Source organism: Podarcis melisellensis, assembly GCF_964234715.1.
Source record: "Podarcis melisellensis genome assembly, chromosome: 18".
Lineage (NCBI taxonomy): Eukaryota > Metazoa > Chordata > Lepidosauria > Squamata > Lacertidae > Podarcis > Podarcis melisellensis.
This window is the reverse complement of record NC_138536.1, coordinates 10,477,292-10,494,064: the sequence shown is the minus strand read 5'-3', so window position 1 is coordinate 10,494,064 and position 16,773 is coordinate 10,477,292. Positions and strand designations below refer to the sequence as shown.

General features: G+C 48.6%; 1 protein-coding gene across 3 annotated transcripts in view; it reads right to left on the bottom strand.

Annotated features, from left to right (window-relative positions):
• Positions 1 to 2,638: 2,638 nt before the first annotated feature.
• CSNK1G2 (casein kinase 1 gamma 2) overlaps positions 2,639 to 16,773 on the bottom strand; it is a 57,100-nt gene continuing 42,965 nt past the window's right edge. For 2 of the 3 annotated variants that reach the window (XM_081895696.1, XM_081895697.1), the window contains exons 6-13: positions 15,974 to 16,208; positions 14,898 to 14,983; positions 14,309 to 14,393; positions 12,309 to 12,457; positions 10,572 to 10,655; positions 8,212 to 8,319; positions 4,072 to 4,178; positions 2,639 to 3,752 (exon numbers count right to left, since the gene is read on the bottom strand). In XM_081895696.1, the coding sequence (XP_081751822.1) occupies positions 3,698 to 3,752; positions 4,072 to 4,178; positions 8,212 to 8,319; positions 10,572 to 10,655; positions 12,309 to 12,457; positions 14,309 to 14,393; positions 14,898 to 14,983; positions 15,974 to 16,208 (909 nt within the window). In that variant the 3' untranslated portion in view covers positions 2,639 to 3,697. The remainder of the gene's footprint in view (positions 3,753 to 4,071; positions 4,179 to 8,211; positions 8,320 to 10,571; positions 10,656 to 12,308; positions 12,458 to 14,308; positions 14,394 to 14,897; positions 14,984 to 15,973; positions 16,209 to 16,773) is intronic. The other variant, XM_081895698.1, reaches the window with a different exon arrangement.

Genomic DNA, 16,773 nt, shown 5'->3' with positions numbered 1-16,773 from the left:
GAGTGTGGTCTTCTAGGTCCTGGTATGACACTGTAAACCAGGGTTTTCCCAAACTTGGGTCTTTCGCGGCTTTCGGACTACAATTCCCATTATCCCTGACTTGCTAGCTATGGATGATGGGAGTTGTAGTCTTAACAGCAGCTGGAGACCCAAGTTTGGCAAAGTGCTCTAACCTACACTACACCCTGGGACTATAGGAACTTCCGGAAACAAAACATTAGAGTACCACACCCTCCAAAACCCAAAGAAACATCTTTGCAGAATTTATTTTTCAAGTTTTTTTTAATTTTTTTGTTTTTCAGGGTTTTTTTTTTCTCCTTGTTTTTTCAAGTTTTTTTAATTAAAAAAAAAAAGCCCCTAAACCTCTATGGCTTTCAAAGAAGCTTCAGAGAAACTTTTATATGCCATTTACCTGTGTACATTTTTGTTTTGCTTAAAGCAGTTAACTAAAAAACTGACAACGGAAAAGTGTCTCTCGCTGCCTCGAGTTTTTGGAATTGCATCGGCAACAGATCACGTCTCTGTGCACTCAAATCGATCACCCCCCCCCCATTTTGTTAAGCAAAAAAAAAAAAGCAATTTTATTTTCTAAAACAAAACCAAACAAACCACCATTGCTGGGTCTGCAAAATTCATTTTGATGCAAGCTTCTGACAACCTGGGCCCAAACGGGGCAAAAACCACACCTTGATGTCGACCTCTGCCAAGGTAAATCTTTTCAAAGTCTGCCCTTTTTCAAAACCAGAATAATCCACATTGAAACTGGTAATCCAAGCACACTCACATGCACTCTTTTTACATAAACATTTTAATTTTAATTTCTCTTTTACACCCTTCCTGGGACTGGAACTACATTACCCCCCTCCCCCAGTATATCATTTAAGGCTGAATTTTTTAATTCCCTCCCCTCCTCTTCGCACTGTTTGGGGAACAAGCTCAAACATTGCACATATCTAAGGAACCCTATTTTTAGTGAAAGTCGCCAGAATCGAGGATTATAATTTTTTCCTGCCCTTTACCTTAACGCCTCCTCCCATCTTTCCATTCCAATGCCCCCTTCCCCCCAAAAAACCCACACACACCCCTCTTTTGAGGCACTTATAAAACTAAGACCAGGTAGAGCAAGACAATAATCTGAATTATTTTTTTTAGTTCTCTCTCTTCCCCACACCTTGCCTCTTCTCCAAGTAGCCGTAAAAGAAATCAGCCATAAAAGAAAAAAACGGGGCACCCCCCAAAAAACCACCCATCTTTAAAAGCACACACAACTGAAAACTTAATTTCGGCTTTTTGCAAGGGGTCCGATGTAGAGAGAGGCATGGAGGGTGGGCCTTGCATTCTGGCACTAACTCCCTCCAACGCAACTTGGGGTCGGCCGGGGGGGGGGGTCCTGCTGTCCAGGAACGAGGAGGACTAGAAACTTGGATCCCACTGTTAACCAATTTGACTCTAGCACAATCAAGTGAACAAGACGAGGGCAAGCATACACAGCTTTGGTGGGTCATTTTTTTCCGTGGGGGGGGACAGGTAGTGGGAATCGAAGCAACGGGGGGGGGGGGGAGTCTTACTAGTGAGGAGGTGCGGCAGTTTTAAGACACGTAAAATTTGGGCGACGTGGGTGCCATTTAGTGCAAGAGACCAAGGAAACCCCCCCAAAAAAAAAACCTTCCCTGCCCGTCTAATCACAGCCCACCCCCCATAGCCAACCATAGCCTGACATTAACAAGTGTCGTGATTACAACGACAGGCTTTTTGTTTTAAAGGAAACAGAACATGCTATGTACTCTGGAATAGGTGCCAGGGGAGGCAGTGCCCCCCCCCTTCTCTGTATAAAAATATATTTGTCTATAAAGAAGCAGCAAGGCTTCTCAGTCCTTGTTTGGAAGCAACGGACCCCCCAAAAAAAGTGTGCCTGGAAACTTTGCAGGACCTAGAAGGGTGGTTGTTGGGGGTGGTTGTTGGCCAGAAGAGAGGGGGCCACAAACACGCCTTCGTCAAAGTGTGGTCCTAACCGGGCGCATCCCTGGTGGGATTTAAAGATGGCCAAGAAACCCAGAAGGAAAGGGGGGGCGCTCCCTACTGCCCCAAAAGAACCCCCGAGGAAGAAATATGCTTCTACCCATTTCCTGGCTCCCTGCAGCAAAATGCACAAGATTTAAAACTGCAGCGGAGAGCCGGACTTCTCAAGACAACATCCCGTAGCTGAGCAGTTTAGCAGAAACTGGAATTCGTCACTGTGAGTGTCTGATCTGTATTTTTTTGGGGGGGGGGCACACAAAAACAACAGGGTGGATTGTCCTCACATGAATTTGTTCAGCCAAAGTTTCCTTTTCACCCCCTCCCAAGGAGATCTGTTCCAGTTGGAAGTTTTAGGGGGCTAGGCTTGACCCCTGCAGATCAGATTTCGATTTTGGGCTTTGGCCACCCCAAACCCTCTCCTTTCTGAACTCCCCCCACCCAAAAAGAAAATTCTCATAGCAACGGAAGTCGTTTGGTGGGTTCATCTTGGCTGGCAGCTGTTCCTGAGATCCAAGGCCCCCCCTCCACCCCCAGCGAGTCAGTGGGTCTATTTTTTAATTAAAGGAGAATCTAGCTTTCTTCAAAACGAACCCCAAAGAATTCTCTAAAGCCCGGTTAATTCCAAGACACAGGTGCTCCTTGTATTGCTACCCAAAAAAAGTGCATTGAGAAATGAAGAGTCGGAAGTGTAAACGAGCCGCTTTCCTCCCCAGGCGCGAAACCCCACTTTGTCCCCCCCCCCCGCCGTGCTCCAGATGGGGAGAGCACCCCAGGGACTTCCCTCTGTCTCCCCCCAAAAGGACCTTGGCCACAACTAAATCGGCAGGGGTTGGGGGCAGAAACTGAAGAGAGTTGGGAAGGGGGGGGGCACAAATCTAAAACAAGATACTTTATGAAATAAAATAAAAAATATGATGCAAAAAACGTTTGCATCGCTACAAAAACAGAGGGGGGGGGGAGAAAGAAAATAAGGAGACTGTCCCACAAACGCAATGACTAAGATGCAATTTTTAAATTAAGTTAAAGAGACAAAGAAACAGCAAAAGTGGAGGGGGGGGAGGAGGGATGGGGAGGGAATATTAGCTGCAGCTGACATTCCCAGCATCGTCCCAGCAAATCTTCTGCAAAGAACCGATTCCCGGGGTTCTTTTTTTGCTTCCAAAAAAATAATTCCGTGAAACCAAGGTGAGGAAGGGGGGAGAGAAGAGCCCAGGCAAGTGTGGGTTTTTTCCCCCTTGGAGGGGGGCAGCTGCATAAATAGTTAATGCTTTTTTCTCTTTGCAAAACCAAGGAGGGCGCGGGCACTTCCAAAAGAAAGTTCAGCGACGTGCTTCTTCTTCCTCCTCCTGCCGGTTCCGCTTCCCTCTGTTGCTGTGTCTCTTGGAGGAAGGGAAAAGAAAATAAAAATATATATATATATTCAGGCTGAGAGTGGGGGAGAGGCTTCCCCTCCTCTCCCCGGGTGAGCCTGCGAGTGGAGTCAAAGGCGGCTTGTACGCCACACGGACCCCTTGCGACTCTGGAGCAGGCAGAGGGGATCAGGCCCGTCCTCTCCCATCCGACCAAAGGATCAAGATCCATTATCCACAGACAGGAAGTGAAAAGGAAGAGGGGCGGAGGGTGAAAACGTAGTCCCGAGGGGACGCCGGCCTCGGCCAAAGCGGGGAAGGGGAGCACGTCACTTGTGGCGCTGGGTAGTTTTCCTCTTCCGCCTCTTGAAGAAACAGCAGCACCTGAGAATCGAGGAGAGGAGGGCGTTAGGAGCCTTGCAGGCGGATCAGGCCCAAGCGGGGCACCTCGGACGGGGCCTGAGCACAAGAGCAAAACTCTCCTCCTGCTGCTTCCAGAAAGAGCCCCCCAAGGAGGCAAAAGCACTTGCGGAACCAGAGAAGGGCAGAATTCGAAGGGTCTCTCCCCCCACCAGGGCCATCTAGTCCAACCTGCTATTTAGAGGGTCTTGGGGGCTGGATTTGGGCGCCGGATCTGAGCTTCCTCTCCCAGGCCAAGCGAGACTCTGGGTCCCCCCCGCGCAAGAAGACTTAGTTTACTCACTTAGTGTCATCAGCCACCTCAACCTCGGCGGGGGCGGTGATGGGGGCGTTTGAGTGGCCGGCAGTGGGGTCATCTGTGTTCAGCTCCCCGTTGGTCGAACTCATGACCTGAGGAGGCAGGAAGAGGAGGCAGGTGAGATGGGGGAGAAAGTGCTTGCACCCCTCTGCCTCTGGGGTTTGGCACAGAAATGCAGAGGTCAGGGTGCACTGGCGCCAAGACAGGACTCCTCCAGACGCAGTGCATTGAGCCTGGCATTTGGAGCCGAATCCTTTCCAGTGAAAAGCAGCAGTAATAATAATAATAATAATAATAATAATAATAATAATAATTATACCCCGCCCATCTGGCTGGGTTTCTCCAGCCACTTTGGGCGGCCTCCAACGGAATATTAAAATACAATAACCTATTAAAAATTTAAAGCTTCCCTAACCAGGGCTGCCTTCAGATGTCTTCTAAAAGTCTGGTAGTTGTTTTTCTCTTTGACATCTGGTGGGAGGGTGTTCCACAGGGCGGGCGCCACTACCAAGAAGGCCCCCTGCCTGGTTCCCTGTAGCATGGCTTCTCGCAGTGAGGGAACTGGCAGAAGGCCCTCGGCGCTGGACCTCAGCGTCCGGGCAGAATGATGGGGGTGGAGACGCTCCTTCAGGTATACTGGACCAAGGCCATTTAGGGCTTTAAGGGTCAACACCAACACTTTGAATTGTGCTGGAAACGTCCTGGGAGCCAGTGAAGGTCTTTCAAGACCGGTGTTATATGGTCTCGGCGGCCGCTCCCAGTCACCAGTCTAGCTGCCACATTCTGGATTAGTTGTAGTTCCCAGATCACCTTCTAAGGTAGCCCCACGTAGAGCGCATTGCAGTAATCCAAGCGGGAGATAATCAGAGCATGCACCACCCTGGCGAGACAGTCCGCGGGCAGGTAGGGTCTCAGCCTGTGTACCAGATGGAGCTGGTAGACAGCTGCCCTGGACACAGAATTAACCTGCGCCTCCATGGACAGCTGTGAGTCCAAAATGACTCCCAGGCTGCACACCTGGTCCTTCAGGGGCACAGTTACCCCATTCAGGACCAGGGAATCCTCCACACCTGCCCGCCCCCTGTCCCCCCAAAACAGCACTTCTGTCTTGTCAGGATTCAAAGCAAAGAATTCAAGGGCAGATACTGAGTCCTTTTTGGTTTGGAGATGAACAGCGACCTGATTTGGGTAGAAACGTGGGGTGAAGAGTAAAAAAGTCCAAAGATATTTTCCACCAAAGCAATCACACAAGGTTTCGAAACCGCTTGCGCTGCAAGCCACAGGGTTTGGCTACTCCCTGCAAACCGTGGATCGGGGGAAGAAATCGGCAGTCGCTTTGATGCCTGGTGCGAGGAGAGCAATCTTGCTGCCCTACAATCTATCGTTTCTGATTGCTGGGGGGCAAGAGAGTGGCCGCTCTGCACAGACCCTGGTTCGTGTTGAGCCAGGCTGGGCAGATTCGAGGGTAAACCCTACGTGGAATGAATCTGCCCCTGCGGCTTGATGGAGGTGGAAACAGTCTCTCACGTCTTGTTACACTGCCGTTTCTACGGGGATATATGCTCGGTATTTATCACTCCTGTTATACAAAAATCTCCAAATGGGTCCGAAACCTCAATGTCTAAAACTCCTGGTTGAAGACAAGGATTTAGAGATCACGCTCAGGGTGGCCAAATTCTGTGCGACTGCCATAAAACTTAGGGAACAAGCTGTGCTACCAAAATAATTAAGGTTTTAAATGACAAGTGATCAAGATTTAATATATATATTTAACTGCCACTATATCTGTACTGTCTCTGTTATACCCAACTGCAATTCAATGTGTTCCTGTTGTGTTTTAGGATTTTCCTGATATTGTAAGTGAGCCGGAACTGCTCTGTGACCGTAATAATAAAATTCAACTCAGTTGAGTCAGCCTGCGCTGGGCAAAATGCGCAAGCAGCCCAGATCTGAACCTGAGGGAGGAGAAGGTACATTACTGTAAAAGGCCGGCTCATTTTCAAATAATTATTCTTAGTACCACACAGGGGTTCGTCAAAGAACATACTCAATCACAGGACAGCTGCAACCAACCAGGTTTATAGTCCACTTTTTAGAGAGAACTGTGGGTGGTTCAAATCTCTCTCAAGGCTGGGCGTTTAACCAGCAACACCACCTTGCTATTAGCGTTATCCAGAAAACATTTTTGTGGCTCTCGCTAAACTGCATTACATGGTTTTGGCTTTTAAGAACGTCGGAAGATGAACTGAAAACCAAACGGAACCCCAGGTTTTCAGTCTTAACATTGGAAATTCTGAATTTCATGTGCAAACCTGTAAGGATTAAGAAACCACTGTCAGAAACCAAGTTTAGCTCTTTCTGGGTGTTCACGGTGTTTCCTGTGGCCATCCTATCACCGGGTGCCCCCCCCAAATATCCCATTACATGCCCCAACTTCTCTTCTCTAGCCCCTCGTCTGAGAACAGCTTCCTTCAGTCTCTAAAATTCCTTTGCAGAAACAAACAATTAATGTCCCAAAACATTGCAATGGGAAAAAGCTTGTGCAATTTTAGTTTGCCGTTTACAGAATTCCAGAGCTCTCGCCTCTTACATAAAAGGTTGTGCCGACAGTGGGATTCTGCAGGGGACCAGGATATTATTATTGTGGCTGTTAAATATTATTATTATTATTATTATTATTATTATTATTAACATTGTTATTGTTAATACTATTATCAAATAATATTTTTTATTATTATTGTTGTTGTTGTTGTTGTTATTCTTGTTGTTGTTATTATTAATGGTGTGATAAGAAAATGAAATCTTTTTCCTATGTATTCGGTAATAAACAGCAAAAGCCAGAAGGATATCTCGTTGAACTCATGAAACCACGATCCTGGAAGAAAATCAACCCTGTTGATAGTGAAATGCTATCCCTCATTCTGGGTTTGCTGACAGAAAATAGTGGCTTTTTTCTGAATCATGCCTCTCAGGGAACCAGTTGCTGTCACAACAGGAAACCCACCTTCAAAAAACCCTGCTGTGGATTTGCAATGACAGAGAGAGAATCCCTGAATTCTTGGGGGTGGGGGGGTGTAAATATATACCGTATTTTTCACTCTATAAGACGCACCTGACCACAAGACGCACCTAGTTTTTGGAGGAGGAAAACAAGAAAAAAGATATTCTGAATCTCAGAAGCCAGAACAGCAAGAGGGATCGCTGCGCAGCGAAAGCAGCAATCCCTCTTGCTGTTCTGGCTTCTGGGATAGCTGTGCAGCCTGTATTCGCTCCATAAGACTCACACACATTTCCCCTTATTTTTTAGGAGGGAAAGAGTGAGTCTTATAGAGCAAAAAATATGGTGTATATAATTTTATTCTGTTTCTAAACAGTTTTGTGAAGTTTTTTTTTTTTAATTATCAAATGGTATGTAGGTTTTATGAAACAAGTAAAACAGACAGGAGAGTGACCAAGGTTTTTTAGAAAATTAAAAATACCCACACCCGCCCACCCCATCTTCACCAAAGACGTTTGCTGTGGGAGGGGCGGGGAGGAGAACAGACGCCGGGCTGCATCCAACCTTAGTCCTACTCAAGAGTAGACACACTGGAGTCAACAGGCACGAGTCCTAGTAATTTCTGCGGGTGTACTCCAAGTAGGATTTATCGCTGTAATGCAACACCGCCCCCCCCCCCCCGGTAGGCTTGCAATATTTCCACTAGAGCTCCGGAAACATTTCGCACTAGCCCCCTTCCCAGAAAAATGGGGGGGGGGGCGCCACATCATGCGTGGACACAGGCAGCGACAGGGGCGAACACATAGGCGGACCCGATTCACCATCAAGGGAAGAGCTGTGCACTCCTTTTCACACTGGGGGTGGGGGGCACATGCGAGAGAAAGCGGCAGGGCCTAAAGAGAGGGTGGCAGCCCATGCAAGTCCTACTCCAGAGTAGACCCACCGCCATGGATGAACTGGTGAAAGCCGAGTCCCAAGGGCAGAGCCATTGAAGTGAATGGGACCAAGTCAGTTGCATCTGGGATGGTGGCAATGTTTGCAGGTGCCAATGGGGCTTGGACAGTGGTTTGCAGGTCATGCCCACCCCCTGCCAGCCCCACCCCACCCCATACGCCCCTCTAATGTACCTGCACGGACCCCCCAAGCCTGCTGGCCGCAAGGTGAGTTCCTAGGGCTTCCTCGGCAGGCTGCTGGCCAGCCTGGGGGTCCCACACCTCTGTCCCCTCGGGGGACTGCTGGCGACGGGGGGAGGAGACGAAAGGGGGGGTGACAAAGGCGAGAGGGGGGTCAGAAAAAGATGGCGGGGGGTTGTGGGGAGAGGCGACAAAGGGGGGAGAGGGAAAGAGAGAAAGGAAGAAAAAACAAAACGAAAAAGCATGCAAAACGAAAGACTATAAAACAGGCCTGGACGCAAATTCCCCCAGAAGAGGGGCAGGGGGCGTGGGGGGCACCGGGTGCGGCTGAACTACAACTCCCAACCTCCCCCGCCCACTGGGCTCAAGGGCACCTGGGGGTCTTCCACCCTCCTCCATCCCTGAATTGAAAAGAGAAGTCCCCCACTTTCTTGGAAAGGAAGGCACCTCTGGAGGGTTAATGGTTCTGCCCCCTGCTGCCCCAAACTGCCCCTTCTTGTCTTGCAAGGGGGGGGAGTTTCGCCACAGGTACCCCAACCCTGAGAGTGACCGGCGCCGTCCGGAAGGGAAAGGGGTCGCTGATCAGAGCCCCCGTGACCGAACCCCGCTGGATTCACAGCCGCTGCCGAGTTTCACTAAGCGCACGCAGGGCAGGTGTGCCTCCAAACACAGGGTTTACCAAACGTGGGTCTCTGGCTGTTTTTTTGGGGGGGGACTACAAATCCCAGAATGCTTTACTAGCAGGGTCAGGGATGATGGGAATCGTAGTCCCAGAACAGCCGGAGACCCAAGTTTGGGAAAATTTGACTCTCCGAGAGATGCTAGGGATACGTGTACACACACACACACCAGGTCACACTCAAAGCACACATTGTGAATTCCTGCATTTCAGAGGGTTGGGCTAGATGACCCCTCGGTGTCCCTTCCAACTCTAGGATTGTATGATTCAATGAAATGGCACAAAGATCCCCAAAGGACTTTGGATTTAGAGCACCATTTCCCAAACTTCCCAGTTGTTTTTGGACTACATTTCCCATCATCCCTGACCACTGGTCCTGTTAGCTAGGGGTGATGAACATGTTGAGAATTCCCTTCCACCTTAAGGAACAGACGTGGGATTGTTGCGTGTCACATGTCTGTTTACATTCCAGCACAGCTTGCTGGGAACTTCCGTTGGGTGTATAGCTTTTGCTTTTCTCTCTGAGACGACATGAGAGACGACGTGTTTCTTTGTCCTGCTTTATGATTAATAAATCTGTCGTTGTAGTATGCTTCCCCAAGCCTCACACCTATCCTGTGTGCGCAAGTTTGATCTGCTGATAGTGTCCCTTGACTTTGAAGCCCGGGTTGCTGATTTACGTCGGAGGAGAAGTGATGATCTTTGCACAGGGCCGCTGGAAGGAGACGGCCCAGCCTCTGCATGCCGCCTAGCTAGGGATGTTGGGAGTTGTAGTCCACAAACAGCTAGAAACCCAAGTTTGGGAAACCTTGTTCTAGACCAGGCATGGCCAAACTTGACCCTCCAGCTGTTTTTTCGACTACAATTCCCATCATCCCTGACCACTGGTTCTGTTCGCTAGGGATGATGGGAGTTGTAGTCCCAAAACAGCTAGAGGGCCAAGTTTAGCCATGCCTGATCTAGACAGACTCGGAATAAGGCGATGTCCCTAGCAAATCAACTCAGGGGTCAGAGCACCTGCTCAGCATGAAGAAGGTTGCAGGTTCAAAACCCCGGCATCCCAGGTTAAGTCTGTGCCTGTCCTGAAGCCCCGGAAACTTTGCTAGAAGGCAGCTCTGCACCCTCCCATTGCATAAGCCCATCGTTCAACACTGTGAGGACTAGAATCTGCCTTTGTTTTTATGGAAGGAGCAGAAGGACGCGGGATCAATCCTTTGCCTACCTGTTGAAAGCAAGCCATTAATTCCGGTTGTTGAAAGGGAAACAGCCCTCTCTGCAGAGCTGCTGCCAGTCAGTGTAGGCAGAACTAAGATCTATGGACCAACGCTTTTCCGCCACACCCAGGCAACAATCACGCTCACTCTTATTCAGGAAGGACTTTTCCTCGGACCGTCTCTTCCCACCAGGTGGCGCCAAGCCTCTGCTCCCGCCTCCGCAAGGAGCTGGCCCTCATTGTTCACCTAAGCCCCAGGCAGGCCAAATTTGGCAGCCTTAGCCCTCTGTGATCCCCATTCACTCCCTGTTTTGGCAGAAGTGGAGGAACTTTGCAGGCTCGCCCACAACTCACTCAGGCTCTGGCTGGCCTTCTCTCCCACCCCATCACCACCCCTCTAACTGCCCCACACCCCAATATGGACCCCTGGGACATGGGGGGGGGGGAAAGAACCCCACTTACCTGCTGTTTCATGTACTGTTGAGTTTTTTCCCTGTTTGGAGCCTGGACTTGTAAATCGCTCTGAATTGTGCCAATTGGGGTCGGCTGCAAAGAAGGGAGGAAAAGATCAGGAGTGTGAGATCGGGAACGTCGACGGTACCGCGCTCCTTTGTAAATCGCAGGCTTGGAAGGGACCCCAAGGGTCATCCAGCCCAACCCCTTGCGATGCAGAAATCTTTTGCCCGAGATTCGAACCCAGGACCCCAAGATTAAGAGTCTGACTGGGAATCCAAAGGGTACATAAATATAGTTTGTTTTGTTTTTACTTTGTTTTGCTATTGGTATGGAAATTGGGAAAGTCGTGGAAGGGAAATTTTGGTCGACTTTAGGAAAAATGTTTAAGAAAAAATAATGAGGTATAAATATTGATGTGTAAATTTGGATAAGTTAAAATTGGTTTTTAAAATGGTCTAAATTAAATGAAAATAAGGTTTGTAAATATAAATTGAGGAAATGGAAGAAAGAAGAAAAGTAAAATATGTTAGAATAAATTAAATTAAGTCAAAATGGAGAAGTTAAGGATTTGCTGAGCTAATAATTTAAATTGGAATACAAGAAGGGGAGGTGTGAGGAGGTCTGAGAAAAAGAAAATAAGTATTTGAACTTTTAGGTGTTTTTAATTGTTTTTAAGTTTTGGATTTTTTTGTAATTTTTTTGTTTATTTTTGTTTTTGTTTTTATATGTTTTTTTCCTTTTTTTGAAAATGCTAATAAATATTCATTAAAAAAAAAAGAGTCTGACTGTCTAATTGATCCAAAATGTTTTCTTCTGTATCAGAGTGGGGTGGGTGGGGGGTATTCCCAGCCGTACTTGGGAGAAATCAGGGGTTGCTGCCTTCTGCAATCCAAGCAGCTGATCTGTCACAGAGCCACAGCCCCTCCCAAATGGGTGGAGAGGTTTGGGGAAAAGGTGAATAAAGGGGGAGAGGATAGAAATTTGAGAGGGGTGTTAAGAGCTGATGGACTCTCTTTCCTTGGACATCTTGAAGCAAAGGTTCATTCGGAATTCGATAATTGCTATATTTCGGGGGGTTGGGCTAGATGACCCTTGCGGGTCCCTTCCAACTCAACAATGATCTAAAAAGAGAGAAATTTCTTTTCCCTCTCTCCACCCATCCTCTTGAGATTTCTAAGACATCAAACAACCTGAGCAGCTTCAAATCACCACCGTTTCAAAAGGTTCCAACACATATAGGCAAACTCCAGCTCTCTGATCTCAGGAACCACCGTGCAAAATATGGTGGACATAATTGCCGTTTTGAAAGGTCCGCAAAGGGAGCCTTGATTCAACATGGCGTCCAACTGTGTCCAGCAAAATTTGGCGGCGATATATCCAGAGGTGTTCAAACGCAGAATGAACAACCAACTTTACAAAATTAATAATAATAATAAAAAAAATTATTTATACCCCGCCCTCCCCAGCCAAGGCCGGGCTCAGGGCGGCTAACAACCAATAATAAAAACAAGTTGAATGAATACAACTTAAAAACAAGATTAAAATACAACATTAAAACGCAGCCTCATCACAGGAGGAGAAAGGGAAAAAATATAGCTGATTTTTAAAAATCCCCCTGTGGTTCTTAAGGGTCAAGATCTGCATCTGCCTGCATTTTCTCCGGCCCTCAAAAGGGCTGCCTATGAGCAAATGCGGCCCCTCAGTTCTCCAACCCAAAGCCAGCCGCTCCCCCCCCCAACTTACTAAAGGCTTCCCTGCCCAGTCGTATTCGTAGTCAAAAACGTAGCCGTTCCGGTCAAAGAGGTCCGTGAAGAGTTTCCTCAAGTAGTCGTAGTCCGGCTTCTCAAAGAAGTCCAGGCGGCGGACGTAGCGGAGGTACGTGGCCATCTCCTCTGCAGAAGGGGAGGAAGGTGGAAGAGGCAGCGGTTGCCCAATGGTCAGAGCACAGGCAATCTCACCAAGGGAAGCTAATCCAAAGGGTTAAACTGGATCGGCAGGGCAAACTTAGGGTTCCCAAACCTGGTTCTCCAGCCGCTTTGGTGCTACGATTCACATCATTCCTGACCTGCAAGCTAGTTCAAAAACAGCTGGAGACCCAAGTTTGGGGGGATCTTGTTGCAGGGAGAGGGGAAGAGGGAGGTCTGTGTGCTAGGTAAAGGGTAAAGGGACCCCTGACCATTAGGTCCAGTCGTGGCCGACTCTGGGGTTGCGGCGCTCATCTCGCTTTATTGCCCGAGGGACCCGGCGTACAGTTTCCAGGTCATGTGGCCAGCAGCGCACGGAAATGCCGTTTACCTTCCCGCCAGAGTGGTACCTATTTATCTACTTGCACTTTGACGTGCTTTTGAACTGCTAGGTTGGCAGGAGCTGGGACCGAGCAACAGGAGCTCACCCCGTCACGGGGATTTGAACCACTGACCTTCTGATCAGCAAGTCCTAGGCTCTGTGGCTTAACCCACAGCGCCACCCGGGTCTGTGTGCTGGGTGGCGCTTAAATCAGACTTTTGCCAACGGGATATTCCAAGCAGACTTTTACGGGGTTGCTGGGTGGCCTCTTCCCACCCCCCCAGGGATATTTGGAGGGCTTCTCCTAACATCCTTTGCCATCAGCCATGCAGGGGCTGCTGAGAGCTTGGCGTCCGGCAACACACCTGTAGGGGCATCACGGCATTTTGTGGCCACCTGGATGCACTTGAGGCAGCCTTACAGAGGAACCCAAAGGCAACACCTAACATGCCACTCTGAAGAAGCAGGGATTTAATAATAATAATAATAATAATAATAATAATAATAATAATAATGATAATAATATTTATACCCCGCCCTCCCCAGCCAAGGCTGGGCTCAGCGTGGCTAACAACCAATAATAAAAACAAGTTGAATGATTACAACTTAAAAACAAGATTAAAATACAACATTAAAACATTAAAATGCAGCCTCATCACAGGAGGAGAAAGGATAAAAGAAAAGAGGGGGAGGGAATCAAATTGGCTCCAAGCCAAAGGCCAGGCGGAACAATTCTCTCTTTCAGGCCCTGCGGAAAGAAGTCAGATCCTGCAGGGCCCTGGTCTCATGAGACAGAGCGTTCCCCCAGGCTGGGGCCAGTGTTGAAAAGGCCCTGCCTCTGGTTGCGGCTAATCTGACTTCCTTAGGGCCCAGGACCTCTAAACTATGGTTATTCATAAGGTCCTCTGTGGGGTAGACCAGGAGAAGCGGTCCCATAAATACGAGGGCCCTAAGCCACAAACGGCTTTAAAGGTCAAAAGCAGCACCTTGAACCTGACCCTGTACTCCACCGGGCGCCAGTGCAGCTGGAAAAGCACTGGGTGAATATGCCCCCATGGCAGAGACCCCGTGAGGAGCCTCGCTGCAGCATTCTGCACCTGCTGGAGTTTCTGGGTCAGCTTCAAGGGCAGCCCCGCGTAGAGTGAATTACAGTAGTCAAGCCTGGAGGTGACCGTCGCATGGATCACTGTGGCCAGGTCGGGGCGGGAAAGGTAAGGGACCAACTGCTTGAATGGTGGTAGAGTGTTCCTGAACATGGAGGTTCTATTCAGAGGCCGGTTTTTGTGGCACACCTGCCTCCTCCCACTCCCTCCACGACGTTACTCTAAGAAAGGTTGCAGAATTGTAGGGCTAAGAAAGGGACACACACCCCCCAGGGGGTCATCCAGTCTGACCCCCTTCTACGCAGGAATCGCACCCAAGCCAGTGGTCATTCCTCCCCCTCGCCCAGTCCTTACCAGGGAAGTTTTCGCACAGCACTTCGACGGGAGTGGCTCTTTTGGTATCGCCGATCTTCTGGTATCGCTCTTTCAGCGTGTCCGCCTGAAATGAGAATTTGGGGTGGAGAATGAGAATTTGGCGAATGCTTGTTGGAGATGTGGAGGAAATAACGGTGACATGATCCACATGTGGTGGACGTGTGAAAAGATTAAGATTCTTTGTGGGGGAATATGTAAGGTAAAGGTAAAGGCACCCCTGACCGTTAGGTCCAGTCGTGGCCGACTCTGGGGTTGCGGGGCTCATCTCGCTTTATTGGCCCAGGGAGCCGGCGTACAGCTTCCAGGTCATGTGGCCAGCAGGACTAAGCCGCTTCTGGCGAACCAGAGCAGCGCACGGAAACGCCGTTTACCTTCCCGCCGGAGTGGTACCTATTTATCTACTTGCACTTTGACGTGCTTTTGAACTGCTAGGTTGGCAGGAGCAGAGACCGAGCAACGGGAGCTCACCCCGTCGTGGGGATTCGAACCGCCGACCTTCTGATCGGCAAGCCCAAGAGGCTCAGTGGCGGTTGAGAAAAAGCTTTTCCATTTCCACATCGAAACTCACCTTCAGGCCCTGCCAGGGCAGGCTCCCCCGGAGGAAGTACATGAACATATGACCTAACGCCTCCAGGTCGTCCCTGCGACTCTGTTCTGTGCAAGAAACAACAGCGGACATTTTCAGTTGCGGCTTGGTCATCATTTCAGCAACTTTTTTTTTCTTTTTAAAACCCAAAGAACAAAAGGAGATTGGGGGATGAAATTGATGGACTATGCAGAATTAGATAAATTAACAGGAAGAATGCAAAATCTGCAGGATCAGAGATTCACAGAAGACTGGTATAAATTTACGGATTATTTGGAAAGTAATTGTGATGATCAGATTACGCTTGTCGGTTTGCGAGAAGTTTTGCAAGGTGGACTATTTGAAATACTGCAAGAAAAAAAGGTAACGAGGGGGGCTGTTAGTTAGGATAATTAAAGGCAATAGGAATTGAAGAAATGCAGAATAAGTGATAAGAACGGAGGACCATCAGAGGAGCTTATGGAAGCCCAAAAAGATTGTATAAGAAGTGAAGTTTTGCTGTAAGAATAATAATTAATATGTAAAAATTAATTTAAAAATATTTTTTTTAATTAAATAAAACCCAAAGAACAACACGGAATACAGTGGTACCTCGGGTTAAGAACTTAATTCGCTTAATTCGTTCCGGAGGTCCATTCTTAACCTGAAACTGTTCTTAACCTGAAGCACCACTTTAGCTCCTGCCTCCTGCTGCCACCAGAGCATGATTACTGTTCTCATCCTGAAGCAAAGTTCTTAACCTGAGGAACTATTTCTGGGTTAGCGGAGTCTGTAACCTGAAGCGTATGTAACCTGAGGTACCACTGTATCTTTACACTGGCTGCCTGGGCTTTCCCCTCCACACACACCCCTTTTAAAATAACAGTTTCTGTGTCCAGCACACACAGATGCAGCGATTCAGAGATGGCTGCACCATTCATAGAGTTATGCTCTCTTCTCCTCAACATTTTCTCTCTCTCTTTCTGTCTCTGCCACACATACCCAATCTGCTTTTTCTTGCCCCCCTCTCCACACAGCCTCCCCCTCCCCATTCCAAAGGGCTGCCTCCCCCCGCTCACCTTTCCCCAGGTGCGTGTTGATGCTCATGTACCGCGCGGTGCCGGTCAGGCTCTTGTGCTCTCGGTACGGGATGTGCTTTTTGGTCTCGGGGTCGATGAACTCTTTGGCCAGGCCAAAGTCAATGATGTGGATGACGTGTTGGCGCTTGCTGCCGGGCCGACCCACCAGGAAGTTCTCCGGCTTGACGTCTCTGTAGATCAGGCTTTTGGTGTGGACGTACTCCATGCGGGTGATCTGCGGAAGGAAAAATCGCCAGAGCCTCTGTGCCATGCGCAAAGGAGCACTTGAGGTTCTGTGTCCAGGAAAAGTGGGGCTTCTTGTAGGTTTATGAGTTTTTCCACAGTTATATTTTATTAAATGTTCAAAAGTTTCACATATGCACAAAGGTTTTTCTTTTCTTTTTGTCGACCTCCCCTCCAGTTTTCCTTGCCATGGGCCGGTCCATCGTCCCTCAGACCATGTGGTGGGCTGGACTATATATATATATTTTGGGGGGTGAACGAAATCCTATGCCCCACAGATAACCCAGAGATGCATTTTAAATAAAAGCACACATTCTACTCATGTAAAAACACAAGGCAGGCCCCACAAACAACCCAGAGATGCATTTTACTCATGTAAAAACATGCTGATTCCTGGACTGTCCGTGGGCCGGATTGAGAAGGCTATTGGGCCGGATCCGGCCCCTGGGCCTTGGTTTGCCTACCCCTGGTGTACTTCATTTCTCCCATCTTCTAACTCCCATATCATAAAAACAATTCAATAACCTCCAATTTCTTTTGTGGCTTATATCTCATGT